The sequence below is a fragment of the Hemitrygon akajei genome, chromosome 8 (genome assembly GCF_048418815.1).
Source record: "Hemitrygon akajei chromosome 8, sHemAka1.3, whole genome shotgun sequence".
Taxonomy (NCBI): domain Eukaryota; kingdom Metazoa; phylum Chordata; class Chondrichthyes; order Myliobatiformes; family Dasyatidae; genus Hemitrygon; species Hemitrygon akajei.
The window spans coordinates 132,147,720-132,165,559 of record NC_133131.1 but is presented as its reverse complement, the minus strand read 5'-3'; the positions used below and the strand labels follow the sequence as shown (position 1 = coordinate 132,165,559).

Here is a 17,840-nt window from a genome sequence, read left to right as displayed (position 1 = left end):
CTTAGGTGCTGGTTATACAAATTGGTTATACAAATACAACTTGGAACAGTTAAAGTATTTAAAACTGTGATCAATCAAGCCTAAGAAAATTAGATTTAAAAAAGTTGAGGTGGGTCTTGGCCCAAAACATCAACTGTTTATTCCTCTCCATAGATGCTGCCTGACCTGCTGAGTTCCTCCAGCATTTTGTGCGTTGCTGAGGTGGGAACTGTAGTTGAACTTGTAGAACTGGGATGTTGTTATAGAAACTGCTGTCCTGTTATCCTCAACATTTCCTGCTATACAGGAAATCCTGAAATTATCTTTCCCTTTTTAAAACTTCCTTGCCTTACAGTTGGTAGCAAGAACTCAGGTCATATTACTGTTGGTGTACAACACAATAAGACCCTGTTTGCAATACACCACAAGATGCCTCCTGAGCTGTACAACCAGTAGAATTGTTCATTTTGAGCATGGAAGATCAAACTGCCAGTGGCAGGATCATTGTATTTTTCTTGAACATGAGCTTTGAAGCTTAGGTTGGAGTCAGGTGGTCACAGTATAACCATTATTCCCAGAAGCCACCCTTAAAGACACCAATGTTATATTTTAAGACCTCAAGACATTGGAGCAGAATTAGGTCATTCAGCCCATCAAGTTTGCTTTGCCATTCCATCATGGCTAATCCCAGATCCCACTCAACCCCATACACCTGCCTTCTTGTCATATCCTTTGATGCCCTGACCAATTAGGAAACAATCAACTTCCACCTTAAATGTACCCACAGACTTGGCCTCCACCACGGTCTATGGCCGAGCATTCCACGGATTCACTACTCTCGAAATAAAAAAAATTCCCCTTACCCGTTCTAAAAGGTCACCCTTCAATTTTGAGGCTGTGCCCTCTAGTTCTGGATACCCACTCCACAAGGAATGTTTTTTCCGCATCCACTCCATCTAGTCCTTTCAACATTCAGTAGGTTTCAATGAGATCCCCCCCACATTTTCTAAATTCCAGTGAGTACAGGCCCAAAGCTGCCAAACACACCTCATATACAGCATGATGTAGTCACACCAGTGCCCTATATCTGTCAAGCTATTACCTCTCTACTTTTGTATTCAATTGCCCTCTTAATAACCAACATTCTGTCAACTTTCCAAATTAATCCTTGTCCTGCATCCTTCTGAAATGTGCACTTTTATTTTTCCACTTCTACTCTATTTGCCATATTTTTGCCCCTCAATCTATGTTCCTTTTTAGCCTCCTTTTTCCTCTTCACTAATTAATTTTAGGGTAAGAGTGAGACTTTGAGGCATTTGCTCAAGAAGTTGAGAGAGGCGGCTTCAGAGAAGACCAGGTAAGACCCTTAACCCTTCCTCAAACAGATTAATTGCTTAGTAGGCTTGTAGCTGAGACTTAAATAAGCTTACTGACAACATAGTAATCAAATGACAACTAGTTAAAAAAGTAGGGATGTAGGATCAGGTGATGATTTGCAGCTACATGATGTGGGAGCTGGTGGACCCCAGTGTGGTTCCTCGTGACCACATGTGCAGGCTCAAAGTTGATGACCTGCAATCTGAGCTTCAAACACTGTGGCAAATCAGGGAGAGTGAGAGTCACCTGGATGCTGTGCTTCAGGAGGCAGTGTCACTCATTAGATTAAACCACTTCAGCTTTGTCTCTGCTAATGGACACAAAGGTACGACTGCCAGTCAAACAGGCAAGATGATCAAAAGGTAGTGCTAGAGGAGTTTCAGCCCTTCAACTTATCCAACAGATCTGTGATTCTTGCCACCTGTGCTTCTGATAGTGTGGGCTGGCAGAGGGTGAGCAACCTACGTTAAGAGTAATGTAATTAGGCATAATATGGTCAGGGGAATGGACACAATTCTCAGTTGCAAGGATTGAGTGTACTAACTACTCTCTGAATGGAGAGAGAATTTAGAAATCCAAAGGTGCAGAGGTGGTTTATTCGAATGACATTCGGGTTGAGAGTTAATGTCTGAGAAGCGTTTGATGGCTTGTGGGTACATACAAGCCGAGAGCTATCAAACACTTTTCATATGTTCCAGTAATGGGAGACTCTAGGACCAGAGGGCATGGACCCAGAATAAAAGGACATCCCTTTAGAAAAGAGATGAGAAGGAATTTCTTTCACCAGTGAATCTGTGGAACTTATTGCCACAGAAGGTTGTGGAGGCCGAGTGATTGGGCATATTTAAAGCAGAGGTTGATAGATTCTCGATTAATAAAAGTGTCAAAGGTTATGGGGAGAAGTTAGGAGAAAAGAATTTACAAGGAAAAATAAATCAGCCATGGACAGACTTAGGAGTAATAGACAATAGGTGCAGAAGTAGACCATTCGGCCCTTCGAGCCTGCACCGCCATTTTGAGATCATGGCTGATCAATTCCTGTCAATACCCGGTTCCTGCCTTGTCCCCATATCCCTTGATTCCCCTATCCATAAGATACCTATCTAGCTCCTTCTTGAAAGCATCCAGAGAATTGGCCTCCACTACCTTCTGAGGCAGTGCATTCCAGACCCCCACAACTCTCTGGGAGAAGAAGTTTTTCCTTAACTCTGTCCTAAATGACCTACCCCTTATTCTCAAACCATGCCCTCTGATACTGGACTCTCCCAGCATCTGGAACATATTTCCTGCCTCTATCTTGTCCAATCCCTTAATAATCTTATATGTTTCAATCAGATCCCCTCTCAATCTCCTTAATTCCAGCGTGTACAAGCCCAGTCTCTCTAACCTCTCTGCGTAAGACAGTCCAGACATCCCAGGAATTAACCTCGTGAATCTACGCTGCACTTCCTCTACAGCCAGGATGTCCTTCCTTAACCCTGGAGACCAAAACTGTACACAATACTCCAGGTGTGGTCTCACCAGGGCTCTGTACAAATGCAAGAGGATTTCCTTGCTCTTGTACTCAATTCCCTTTGTAATAAAGGCCAACATTCCATTAGCCTTCTTCACTTGCTCATTCACCTTCAGTGACTGATGAACAAGGACTCCGAGATCTCTTTGTATTACTCCCTTACCCAACTCTATACCGTTCAGATAATAATCTGCCTTCCTGTTCTTACTCCCAAAGTGGATAACCTCACACTTATTCCCATTAAACGCCATCTGCCAAGTATCTGCCCACTCACCCAGGCTATCCAAGTCACCCTGAATTCTCCTAACATCCTCATCACATGTCACACTGCCACCCAGCTTAGTATCACCAGCAAATTTGCTGATGTTATTTTCTATGCCTTCATCTAAATCGTTAACATAAATGGTAAACAGCTGTGGTCCCAATACCGAGCTCTGTGGCACCCCACTAGTCACCACCTGCCATTCCGAGAAACACCCATTCACCGCTACCCTTTGCTTTCTATCTGTCAACCAGTTATCTATCCATGTCAATGCCTTCCCCCCGATGCCCTGAGCTTTGATTTTACCCACCAATCTTCTATGTGGGACCTTATCAAATGCCTTCTGAAAATCGAGGTACACTACATCCACTGGATCTGCCCCATCTAACTTCCTGGTTACATCCTCGAAAAACTCCAACAGATTAGTCAAGCATGATTTACCCTTGGTAAATCCATGCTGGCTCAGCCCAATCCTATCACTGCTATCTAGATATGCCACTATTTCATCCTTAATAATGGACTCTAGCATCTTTCCCACCACCGATGTCAGGCTGACAGGTCGATAGTTCTGTTTTCTCCCTCCCTCCTTTCTTAAAAAGTGGGATAACATTAGCCATTCTCCAATCCTCAGGAACTGATCCTGAATCTAAGGAACATTGGAAAATGATTACCAATGCATCTGCAATTTCCAGGGCCACCTCCTTTAGTACCCTAGGGTGCAGACCATCTGGACCTGGGAATTTGTCAGCCTTCAGTCCCATCAGTTTTCTCATCACCGTTTCCTTCCGAATGTCAATCTGTTTCATTTCCTCTGTTACCCTATGTCCTTGGCCCATCCATACATCTGGGAGATTGCTTGTGTCTTCCTTAGAGAAAACAGATCTAAAGTACTCATTAAATTCTTCTGCCATTTCTCTGTTTCCCATAACAATTTCACCCAATTCATTCTTCAAGGGCCCAACATTGTTCTTAACTATCTTCTTTCTCTTCACATACCTAAAAAAGCTTTTGCTATCTTCCTTTAAATTCCTGGCTAGCTTGCGTTCGTACACTAGTAGATTTAGACCATTCTGCCTATGTCTCATAGTCTATCACTTTATACCTTTCCTTGTGTCTTCAGTAAATTTAGCAACTCACCTATGATCCACTCATCCAAATCATTTAAGTAAATTGTGTAAAGCCAAGGCTCCCAACATCAATCCCTGCAGCATACTATTCATTATATCTTGCCAATTAGAAAAAGTCTAATTTATGCCTACTCTATATGCTGTCATCCTGTCATTCTTGTAGCTATGCCAGCACGTTACCTTGTACGCCATCAGAATTAATTTCACACAATAACTTTTTATGTAGCTTCTTATCCAAGCCTTTCTGAGAATCTAAGCACTGTGCATCCAACAGTTCCAGCTTACTCACAGCAATATGTTACTTCTTCAAAGAATTCCAGTTGGTTAAACATGATTTCCTTTTCACAAGGTTCTGCTGACTTTGCCTGATTCTCTTAAATTTGTTATAATGGTTTTAATAATTGTTTCTACTTTCTCCCACTAACAGATAATAAACTAACTAATATGTAGCTGCTCCCTTTCTATCTCCTTCCATTTTCTATGAAAAAGAGTTTCCCCTAAACTTACTGAATTTTAGAAAATTAAAACAACTTATAAATTAGGGGTTCCCAACCTAGAGTCAGCAGACCCCTTGCTTAAGGGCATGACATAAAAACAGTTGTGAAACCCTGCTGTGAATCAATATCCACTTCTTTATAACATCCTAGGCTGATGTGGCAATGGATGTGGCAGACTGCAGTACCAGCAATTTGTTCTGTACCACTTCCTTAGCGATTGTAATTTACTGTGTTTTTCCCCCTCTTCTTTCCAGTTCCCAATTTATAGTTATTTCTGGGATCTAATTTGTATGCTCTATAGTGAAATTAGATCCTGTTTATTTTTGAGCCGTGAGTCAGTCATACAGTACAGCAACATGCTTTTCAGCCCATGATGAACATGTAAGCCATCAATTACCTATCAACACTAATGCCATTTACCAGAACTTGGTTCTTCAGTTATTGAGAGATTTTTCTTTTACAACATTTTATCCACACCCACACACACACACACACACACACACACACATACACAGTGCCTATAAAGAAGTACTCACCTCCCCCCCCCCCAAAGTTTTCATGTTTTATCGTTTTACAACACTGAATCACAGTAGACTTAATTTGGCTTTGTTTGGTACTGATCAACACAAAAATTCTTTTGTGTCAAAGTGAAAACAGATCTTTACAAAGTGAACTAAATTAATTACAAACATGAAACACTAAATAACTAACATGACACACCAGATCATCACTGGTGCAGCCAATTGGTTTTAATAGCCATGTAATTAAATGAAGATCTGTTTTTGGAGACCTATGTGTAGTCAAGGTGTCTCAATTGCTTGTAGTAAAAATACACAGGTATCTGGAAGGTCCAACTTCTGAGTCAGCATCCTAGCAAAAACTATACCATGAAGACAAAAAAAAGGTCTTCATGCAACTCCAAGCAACTCCGTAAAAAAGGTTATTGAAAAGCACAAGTCAGAGATGGATACAAGAATATTTCCAAGTCACTGAATATCCCTTGTAGTACAGTTAAGTCAATCAAGAAATTGAAAGAAGCTTCAGTGGCTGAGATGGGAGAGACTGCGCATACAACTGTTGCCTGGGAGCTTCACCAGAGGCAGTTTATGGGAGAGTGGCAAAGAGAAAGTCACTGTTGAAAAAAACTCACATGAAATTTTGGCTAGTTTGCCAGAAGGCATGTGGGAGACTCTGATGTCAGCTGGAAGAAGTTTCTACAATCTGATGAAACCAAAGTAGAGCTTTATGGCCATCAGACTAAACGCTAAGTTTGGCATAAGCCAACACTACACAGCGTCAATGTCACACCATCCCTACCATGAAGCATTATGGTGGCTGCAACATGCTGTGGGGATGCTTCACTGCAGCAGGCCCTGGAAAGCTTGTGAAGGTAGTGGGTAAAATAAATACAGCAAGATACAGAGAAATCCTGGAGGAAAACCTGATGCAGTCTGCAAGAGAACTGAGACTTGGGTGAAGGTATGTTTTCTAGCAAGGCAATAACCCCAAACATAAAGCCAAAGTTACACAGAAATAGCTTAAAAACAACAAACTTAATTTCCTGGAGTGGTCAAGTCAGAGTCCAGACCTCAATCCAATTGAGATTTGTGGCTGGACTTGAAAAGGGTTGTTCACTCATGACCCTCATGCAATCTGACAGAGCATGAGCGGTTTTGTAAAGAAAAAAAATTGGGAAAAATTGCAGTTCCAGATGTGCAAAGCTGATAGAGACCTATCCACATAGATTCAATGCTGTAATGGCTGCTAAAGCTGCATTTACTAAATACTGACTTCAAGAGGGTGAATACTTATGCAATTATTACTTGGCATTTTATATTTATAATTAATTTAAGTCATTTGTAGAGATGTTTTCACTTTGAGACAAAAGAGTATTTTTCTATTGATCAGTGTCAGAAAGACAAATTAAATTCACTGTGATTCAATTTTGTAAAACAATAAAACATGAAATCTTCCAAAATGTTGAATACATTTTATAGGCCTGCATACAAATGGAATTTTAACTTGCTATGGGTAAAATAAATGCAGCAACTAACGAGCTAATGAGATGGCCTGTCCTGGGATTGACTGTGTGCACAATGGGGAGAATAGGATTTTTACTCTGTTGCTGTTATCCTGCTGCTGTTGTTGTTCCTCATGTTGTTCTGCGAACATGGCGGGCATGCTATGTCAGCAACAGAATGTGTGGGGACAGCTGCAAGCTGCCCCCACCCATTATTAGGTTGTATTGGCTAACACAAATGATGCATTTCATTCTATGTTTCAATGTACATGATAAATAAATCAGAATTTCACTCATTTAAGTTTTAACATTTACTGTATTTTATGAGGTCCATAGAAACATGAGTATTCATTTTGCTTTTGTTGTCCCAATAAAATATCTCTCAGGATATCCAAATTCTGCAAGCAACAAGTCTTCTTCTAATGCTGGAGATTGGTCTCCAAAGAACTTAACTTTTATTCTCCTCCAATGGTCATCTACCATTTTTTGCCACGATTAACAACAGTACAGAGGATCTTTCAGAATTCATTCTGAAAAGACAAAAGCCTCTGCAAAGACACATGATTTATGGTTAACAAAATAATAGTTTCAGATAGTTTTTTTTAAATGTAATGCAAGTGATTGCAAGGCACAAGATCAAACAATGCATAAATAAAGCAAATAATGATCAACAGAAGAAAAAAATTAGAGCATGAGCAAAGCTAGCCAGAAAAATAGCATACAAGCTGATTCAAACTTTGTTTAAAAAAATTAAACTTTTTCAATGTTTCAGAGTACATTTATTATCAAAGAATGCATAAATCATACAACCTTGAGATTTGTTTGCTTATAGGTAGCCACAAAGCAAAAAAACCCGAAGGAACCCAATAAAAAATATAAAAGTGAAAGGGGGCAAAAATATCACACAAATCATGCAAACAACTGAAGCAAGCAACAACATTCCAACCAAATTGAGTCCTCAAATCCAAACTCCGAACAGCCCAGTGTAGGCCCAAAAGCCTTGGTATCAGTTCATCATATTAGCAGGCACTAAGCACAGTAGCCGAAGCAGTCTCATAGCCCCAGCGCCATTGACAGAGGAGTGACCATCGCAGAGAGGAAGCAAAATTCGCTCTTGCCTCTGATCCTGACACCCTGACTTTCCAGTCTATCTGGACTGGCATTTAAATCATCCAAACAATGGATCATATCTTGCATTAGGACCCAGTGACCACTGCAGTACAAGGCTCCGGTGCCATGGAGAGCAGAGTGAACATCGCGGAGAGCAAGCAAAATTGACTCTTGCCTCCAATCTGGGCCCGTGTTTAAATTGTCTAAATAGCAGATTATAGCTTACATTAGAATCCAGGAACCACTGCTGAGAAGGGCTCAGGGCCTAGGCCATGCTGCCCAGCAACCTGGTCTGGGCCCAGATTTCACTGTCCAGCCCAAAATTCTCTCTAAACTTCTTCAAATCAGCTTGGCACACAGAGTGAACAAACCTCGCAACCAAGCCAGTTGTACAGGCATCGGAACCCTTCTGTCCCAATTCCTCTTCAAATGGCTCACTCCATCTGCATCGATTCTGTAACGCACCAGCATGGCTCGTCTCCCAAACTTGCTTTGCCATCGCTTGCCTCTTCATTGTTTGCATTGATAATTTAACATAATTTACTTCAGAAAAGATGTTGCGAGTAATAATTTTGGTTGAATTTCTTGCCTTTTGAACTACCAGTGAGCTGTCACACGCATTTGGTAGCTCCATCTTAAGCAGAAGTTTGACACCATCACTTTATTTAAATGCTTTAATAAAATTTTAGTCTTTCTTTTTTAAAGGATTTTGGGGAATCAATAAGAGAATAGGAGTAAGTAGAGTAACTGAACAGGTGTTTTACATCAGTCTTCATTGGGAACTGGAATGGAGGAACTCGGAAAAAATCACTTGGGAAGTGGTACTGAGCAAACTATTAGAGTCATGATCTGAGAAGTCTCTGAATCCTGATGGCTTTCATCCAAGGGCTACAAAAGAAGTGGCTAAAGAGAAGTTAATGCATTTAATTTTTCCAAAATTCTCTACATTCAGAAAAGGTTATATTAGATTGGAAAATAGAGAATGTAACTTAGTTCAAAAAGACAGAAAGCAGAAATACACAGACCAGTTGGATTAACCTCGGTCATAATGTACATATTAACATTATATTAAGACACTTAGAAAAATTCAAGATAAACAAGCAGAGCGAGTATAGTCCTGTGAAAAGGAAAACATGTTTAACCAATTTATTGAAATTCTTTTAAGCAGTAACCGGTGCCATGAATATAACGGGACAAATGCATGCCCCATAATTAAATTTCCAAAAAGTATCTGGTGGGGAGCTGCCGCAAAGGTTATTGCAGAATATAAAAGCTCCTGGCACAGGTTGTAACATATTAACATAGATACAAGTTTGGCTGGCCAAGAGGATACGGAGTATGCATCATATTTTCTTGTTGGCAACATGGAACAGGTGATGTGCCATAGGGATCAGCACTGACTTACTCTATTTTACATCAATGACTTACTCTACATTAATGACTTTAAATGAAGGGAACCAAAACCACAGTTGCTAAAAGTTGCTAACGACACAAAGAAAGGCAGGGAAGTAAATTATGAAGGGGAAAAGGAGGATACAAGGGCTGTAAATGTTAAGTGAGTGGACCATGTTCTGACAAATGGATTATTATATGGGAAAATGTGAAATCGTCAATTTTGACAAGTAAAAATAATTTTAAAACATATTAGCAAACTGATGGGAAATTGAAGAGCTCCAAGATGTAGAAAAATCTGGGTGTCCTGGTGTACAATTTGAGCAAAGCTAGTGTTCTGGACTGGAGGCGCAATTTGTTTTGTATGTTCAGTACTTCCTATATGTAAACTGCTTGAAACGTCATTTCCTGCATGGATTAATTTGGATTTCAACTTGAAAGATATCAACTAGAAAGATATCATCTCCATCCTCTCATTTGCTATTGAAACAGCAACATCTTTTCACAAGTAAGTTCTCATTAAAAACCCTGTAGGGAGCTACTGGCTCTGGTGATTTTTAAGAAGGGTTTTAACTCCCTGCCTAGATTTGTGCATATACACCATGAGGGCACTAGAGCTACTATACAGGTACTGCCAGAAATCTGAAAAGCTTATAGATGCCCAACATTTATTCCTAGCAGAACTGAACAGAGAAGTATGGAGGTTTTGCATCAGTTACACAGAACATTGGTAAGACTGTATCTGGAGTAATGTATATACAATTGGTATCCTAACTTAAGGAAGGAAATTAATATGTTAGTAACTTAGAGATGGTCTATTTGCCTCAAACCTGGAAAAAGCAGTTTGCCTTATGGGAAGAGATTGATTGAGCTAGCCATGTGTCTATTGGAGTGAAGAATAAGAGGAGACAAATGAAATACAGAAGATTCTGTAGAATCTTGACAAGGTAGATATAGAGGATATTTCTTCCTGTGGAAGAACTTATTTAAGATTCAGTAAAATCTTTTTCTGTCTAAGGGTCATAAGTCTTGGGAACTTTCTCCACAAAAGGCATTGGAAACAGATTCTCTCTAAATATATTTAAGCACAAGCAGGTAGATTCTTGATCAGGGTGGAGAGGAGTGAGTGTTGGGAAATTTATGGGATGCAGATAGGAATGCAAAGTTTAAAATAAAAATTAGAAATAATACATATTATCTGAAACAAAAGTGGTTGCAGAGTTCCAAGATGCAGAAAAATCTGATGAATCTTACATAAGGCTAGCATGCAGGTATAACCTAGATTTGAAATTAGGAGGCATGAAACTTGATGTTGCTATTGATAAAACAGTTTTCCAAGTCTATGGCAGGGTAGAGATCAGATGAAAAGTTAAGTGGAGCATTGGCAGATAGAATTTAAACCCAGTAAGTACAAGGTGATGTATTTTGTAAAGATAAATAGAAGGACATGCATAACAAATATACGTTTGTTACATATATGTTTGGCACCAAGGAATGTCCATGCCTATATTTCCCTGAAAGTACCAATACTGATCAATAGGGTGGTGAAGATTGTAGTGCTTGCACATGTACATTGAGGCATAGCAAATACATTATGGGACACAAATTTACAAAACACTGGTTTGGCCACATTTGGAGTACTGTGTGCATTTCTGGTTATCACACTCTCGGAAAGATATGACTGCTGGAGAGAGTGCAGAGGAGATTTACTATAATGTTGCTTGGACTGGAAGACTTTAGCTTCATGAAGAGAACAGATCAAATGGAGGCTGAAGGGTAAACAGGTAAGATTATGAGAAGCATAATTAAGAAAAATATCAATGTTTTTCCATGTTACAGGTATGAAAAAACAAGAGGGCATAGGTTTAAGATGAGAGGAATAAGTTTATCCCTCATATTCCCTTTTAGTTTTTTTTTCACAGAGCATCATTGACATCTGGAATGTGCTGCCAAAGGAGGTGGTAGAATCAGTTAAAATTACTGAATTTGAGAGGCATTTAGAGACAATTAAATAGGCAAGACTTAGAAGGATATGGTCCTAATACTGGCAAATGGGATTAGTGTAGATGGGTATAAAAGTGGACGTGGTGGACAGTTTCAGTAGCACATCTGTGTGACTATGGCTCCAATGCTAGGGCAGGCACTGTGGCATTGCCCTGCTCCAAATACTTATGTTCATACATATGCAAGCATGAACATAAGAAACAGAAACATTAGATAACAAACAAAAGAAAATTTGCTAATGCTGAAAATCCAAGCAACACAAGAGGTCCTGATAAAGTTTCTCAGCCTGAAACATTAACTCTACTCTTTTCCATAGATGCTATCTGGCCTGCTAAGTTCCTCCAGCATTTTGTGTGCGTGTTGACAGGAGTAGACCACATGGCCATAGTAAATCAGCCTTGAAAGTTGCACACATACTTACCTCACAACCATTTCCAAAAGTTCTCCCCTACTCTTTAGCCAACACAAGTGAATCAGGTAAAGCTGCCTAGTTCAAATTTTTGGCACTGTGGAGCCTTGATTTTAAAATAGATCTATACATAAAAGCAAGCATATGTTAAAAAGAAACAGCATATTTTTTGCAGAGCACAGAATTTGGTTAGGTAAAACTTAGAATAGAAAGCTAAATAACACCTGGCAACATAATGGTTCTATCTTAAACACAAGAGACACTGCAGATGCTGTAAATCCAGAGCAACACACACAAAATGCTGGAGTAACTCAGCTGGTCAGGAAGTATCCAAAGAGAGGAAAAAACAATCAACATTTTGAGCAGAGACCCTTCATCAGGGCCGAAAAGGAAGTGGTAGAAGCCAGAATAAGAAGTTGGGGAGATGGGGAGGAAAGAGTACAAGCTGGCAAAGTGACAGATGAAACCAAGTGAGGTGGAATGAACTGAGAAGCTGAGAGGTAATAATTGGAAGAGGAGAATGGACCATGGAAGAAGGGGAAGGAGCAGGGGCACCAGACAGAGGTGATGGCAGGTGAGAAGAGGCAAGAGGGGAGCCAGAATGGAGAATGGAAAAAGAAAGAAAGGGGAAAGGGGAGAAATTAGCAGAAGCTAGAGAAATCTCTGTTCATGTTCTTCATGTTGGAGGCCATCCAGAAGGAATATAATCTGTTGCTCCTCCAACCTGAGAGTGGCCTCATTGTGGCAGTAGAGGTGGCCAAAAACGAACACATCAGAATTGGAATGGTAAGTAGAACTAAAATGGGTGAAAAAGCTGAAGCTGTCTTTGTGGTGGACAGAGCAAAGGTGTTCAACAAAGTTGTCTCCAATCTTTGTCAAATCTCACCAATATAGAGGAGGCCACCACGGAGCACTAAATGCAGTAGATGACCCCAACAGATTTGTAGATGAAATGTGACCTCACCTGAAAGTACTGTTTGGGGCCTGAAAGGTGCTGAGAAGGTGTTGGATAGGTATAGCACATGTCCTGCTTGCAAGGATAAGTGCCAGGAGCGAGATGGGGGAGGGATAAGGTATTTTAAGTGGTAGGATCCCGTTGAAAATGGCAGAAGTTTCAGAGAATGCTGTGCTGGATGCAGATGCTTAGGTAGGCAAGGACAAGGGGAACTCTGTTCCTGTTATGATGCTGGGGAGGTGGGGTGAAAGCAGATGTGCAGAAAATGGAGGCAACGTGTGTGAAGGCAGCATCAATGGTACAGAATGGTACCCTTTTCTTTGAAGGAGAGCATCTCAAATGTTCTGGAATGGAAAGCCTCATCCTGGGAATAGAAACAGTGGAATAGCATTTTTACAAGTGACAGGGTGGGAAGAGGTATAATCAAGACAGCTGTGAGAGTCCGTAGGTTAATAAAAGTTATTAGTATACAACCTGTCTCCAGAGATGGAGACAGTGAGATTGAAAAGGGCAGAGAGGTGTCCGAGATGGACCAACTAATTTTGAGGGCAGGATGGAAGCTGCAGGCAAAGTTGATGAAATTGACAAGCACAGCATGAATGCAAGAACCAGTCATAGATATAGCACAGAAAGAGTTGGGGACCATACCCATTGTAGGCTTGGAATATGGACTGTTCCACATAGCCAACAAGAAGGCAGGCATAGCTGGGCACCATGCATGAACCCATGGCTACATCTTGTGTTTGGAGAAAGTAGGAGCTGACTGACAGATTGTTGAAGATATAGACCAGTTCTGTCAGACAGAGGAAAGAGGAGGTGGAGGGGAAATGGGAAGGTCTGTTGTCTAGAAAGAATCGGAGAGCTTTAAGGCCTTTCTGATAGGGGACAGAAGTGTATAGAGACTGGACATTCATTGTGAAAATGAGACTATCAGAGCCAGGGAACTTGTAGAAATTGAAAACGTATGAAGTGTCACAGATGTAAGAGGGTGGCAGGGAGAGAACTGAACCAAGAGGATAAAATTGAATTGACTTAATTTCTTACACCCTTCACATACATGAGTAAAAATCTTTACGTTACAACTCCAATCTAAATGTACAATATATAGCAATTATGAAATAAATAGTATGTACAACAGGATAGTCAATCTTGTTGGTCCTGGTTTTAATGCTGTGGTACTGGATGGTAGCAGAAGGAACTGTTTGTGGTTGGGGTGACTCAGGTCCCCAGTGATCCCTCGAACCCTTTTTATGCACCTGTCTCTGTAAATGTCCAAAATGAAATCGGGTATGTGGACACAAGTGAGGCAGAAAGATTCAGAAATAATGGACTTAACCGGGCAGTCAGGTTTGTGGATCTTGAGTAGGAGGTAGAAATGAGCAGTGCATGCTAAGGGAACTATGATGTTGGTGGCAGTGGATGGAAGATCTCCAGAGTCAATCAGGTTGGTTATGGTGCAGGAGATAATGGCCTTTTGTTTCTGAGTGGAGTCCTTTTCAAGGGGTATATAAAAGGTGTCTGCAGGTTGCCACCTGGCCTCACCAAGGCAAAGGTCAGTTCACCAGACTATAACAGCTATCCCCCACACTTTCTACAGGTTTGATGATGATGAGGTTGGGATTGACATGGAGAAAGTGGATGGCATGAGGTTTGAACAGGAATGAGGAGTGCAGAAATCAAAATGGTTGATGTCTTGTCAATAGTTATAGACGAAAAGATCCAGAGTGGGGTGTCCAAGAGGAGAAGAGTTAAACATGAGAGAAGAGGTCGTCAGTGGGGGTGTGGAGAATCCTTGTCAAAAAAAATAGGGTTGGAGTTGGAGCCAATGGACAAGTTTGACATCGTGACTGGTGCTGAAGTCACTGAGGTGCAGATGCATGGGACAAAGGTAAGGCCCTTAATGACAATTAAACATTCCACCTCAGAGAGAGGAAGGACTGAGGAGATAGTAAAGACATGGCAGGAAATAGAGCTAAGGGTCAGAGGGGATTAGAGAGTTGGAGGGAGTCAGGGAAGAGTTGAGGTGTTGAGGGCAAGTTGGGTGGGAAGAAGATGGGGGCTTAGAGGAATGGAGAGAGGACAAAGGGTAGAGGGGAGTATGAGAGACCCGGGGTTTGGTGGGGAGTAGTAATAGGAGAAGAGTCACAGAACCCGGCAGTAGTGAGAAAGGTCTTGGCCTGGAGGTGGAAGCAGTCGAGGTCAGAGCTGAGCTTATCTGCCTATAGTTTACCACACAATATTTAAGTATCATGGGCAGCCTGAAACCCACATCAAGTTAATTCAGCACTGAAAATATGTGCAATTTGTACTGTCAACTGGAGATCATATTTTAGTAGGCTTTGAGCTTGGATGGGCATATAAAGGGCATATGTACTTCAAATATGTAGTCAGATTACCAGTGAATTTAATGCATGACATATTTTAGAATGTTTCTTGCTCTCAGATTAACAAAGGCAGCATTGTCAGGTTTTTAATAAGCAAAAGTAACAATAGGCTTAGTTTAAATCAAGACAAAATTTGAGACACATTCTCTGCCTCTAACCTGCAACATTTCAGAAGATCATTTTATTTGCATTTGTGAAGTGCTGCTTAGCTGGCTCCCCTTTTCATTGCGTTGCCATGGAAACTGAAGATATCTGTTCACAAGAGTTAAGTGCTTTAAAAAAGAAAACCCAGTGTACAGACAAGCCCAAGTGCTTCTTACCTGTATTGTGGCGTGCAACATATCCCAGTGCCCAAGCTGCTGCTTCCTTCACTCCAGGATCAAACTCTTCCAAACAGATCACCAGTGCATCCACTGCCCCACAATCCACCACAGCCTGGGCTAATTGAGGAGAATGCTTGGCCACGGCCCTCAACACAAAAGCTGCAGCTTTCTTGTAAAAACGCTTTATAAAAATAGAAGTAGTTGGTAATTGGTTTACCCAAATAGTACTTAATTTATAAATTTTAAATCCATTTTTGTTAGGAAGAACCCAAATAACTACAGTGCATCATAAGTGCATGTTAAATATTGTACATATAATAAAACATCTAATTTTTTTCTACCAATTGACAATTTTCTTTAAAACAATTCACAAATGGCAGTTCAACCAAGTTGGTATATGAATATGCACTGCCATAACAGTTGATACAATTACATCATGTCTAACAATCACTTTCACTTGGTTAAAGGAATAGCATACTATACCACAAATGAATAATACATTACAAAAGCTTATATTACAGTTTGCAGATTGTTGGGTGCTGCAAAGATCTGCAAGGTAAATGTGGTGGTTCTGAAGAAGGGGTTTGCGCATGCTGATCTCTGATAATCATTTTCATTAAATCTACTCAAAATGGTTTCCTTGCAGAATAGCATTCATATAGCATATGACAAGTGAAGTGATTGAAGTTTTCAAAATGTATCAGAAACTACAATGAGCAGCACCAAAAAGTGAATCCTTAATGTCTTGAAATTAACTAGACTGCAACATCTGTTTCAGTGATCAATGGAGACAGATATAGATTTACATAATCTTTCCCATTTGAGAAAATGTACTATAATTTTAAATTAAAAATGTATATCTGAGTTCAACAAGTGTGAATTTATTACTGTGTTTGAAATGTATGAAAATTGCAATTTAATAAGCTTCTCGTCTAAACAGGTTTGAAATAATGTGTCATCACTGTAATCATCAACCTAAGTCAGGAAGGTAGTTTTGCCCAAGGGACAAACCAATTGCTTGCATGCGCAGCTAAACTCTACATGAACTGGCTAATTAGCTTCCTTCACTTGCCCTCAGTCACTAAACTATGATAGGCCTTTTGTGACCCTGCACTAATCTGCTGGTGCCCTCAATGATCCTAGCTAACCACTGTCTCACAGCTGTCTGACAAACTAAAAGCCAATGTGCAAAGCCTTGGAACAGACAATTTATGCTGTTTTTAAACAGAGTCCCTTCAGTAGGGGAAAAATATACAAGACCATTTCATAGCTGAAATACAGCTGATCACAACACATGCTTTCTTTCCAAATTGTAGAAAACTGCTGAATTCTACCTTTATGACTAAACCAATATTATCTCATTTTATATCACAGAGAAAAAGAAATGTGATCTTACATTTTGTTCTGCTAGTGAATACACCAGCTGTGGAAGAATGTCTCCCTTAACAACAGCCTCAGCCAGATCATCATTGTAATTGGCTAGACGTCCCAGTGCCAATGCTGCTGTCTGCTGAATATTTGGAACTACATCTAGTAAGAGGGGCCTCAAAAGAGACATCACACCTAAAAGAGGGGAAAAAATGTATATTTAAGTTTATCCTATAATACTGTGCCTTTAAAAGCAATTTCCAATTAATCCCATGAATTCATCAACCATTTTTTAGTATTAAATAAGTTTTGCTAGATAAATGCAAAACAGATGTTGGGAGATTCTGGAAGAAATCATGAAAAACGTAATCAAAATGTTATAATTAAGTCACTATTGTTATTCAAGTAACTTTAAGTAAAATAAGAATTCCATCTTCCATGATAGCCAACTTTTGCTACACATTTAGACCACCAACACAAACTTTTCTAGTTGCAAAAGTAAAAACAGTACACATTAGTCAAACTAATCATTCCTTTCTAAAATTCATTAGATCCTTACCTAATGCCATAAAACTGCTTTGTTTAAATACAGCAGAAGGAACACCTGCCAAGTAGTGATACTGATGACTTCATCTTCACTGAAAAGACATCTCCTATCCAAAACCTCTTCGGCAATCTCGCCTATAACATGCAAATCTTACACCATATAAATAACTGTCGATATAAATTAACAGGGCAAAAGGGAGCTTGTTATTCTACCTTCATAACTATTGAGCTGCTAGAACAAAAACTAATGATACTTCAGTAACTAAGTAAAACTGTTCTTTTGTATTATAATAAGGTTAATATGTTGCAAGGCTCCCAATTATTTCTTTACCTGGGGAAAAAGGCTCAATTTTCAGAAATGTTGGTCTAATTTCTGTTCGTCCAAGTAAAGATTATGGCAAAATAAAACCCACTAAGTAACATTCTACATCATAATACTATAGTCTTTAACATTAACAAATAGACAGAGGTACATCAGGTAAAATATTAATTTAAATTTTACATTTGATCCATATTATGTGTTCTTATTGCACATTATGTAGAAAAATTTGTACATCTTTGTAGGGAAATTCTT

General features: G+C 39.8%; 1 protein-coding gene across 2 annotated transcripts in view; it reads right to left on the bottom strand.

Annotated features, from left to right (window-relative positions):
* The window catches only part of spag6 (sperm associated antigen 6), a 138,069-nt gene that overhangs the window by 57,267 nt on the left and 62,962 nt on the right, over positions 1-17,840 (bottom strand). For both annotated transcript variants that reach the window (XM_073054647.1, XM_073054648.1), the window contains exons 3-4: positions 16,749-16,915; positions 15,350-15,533 (exon numbers count right to left, since the gene is read on the bottom strand). In XM_073054647.1, the coding sequence (XP_072910748.1) occupies positions 15,350-15,533; positions 16,749-16,915 (351 nt within the window). The remainder of the gene's footprint in view (positions 1-15,349; positions 15,534-16,748; positions 16,916-17,840) is intronic.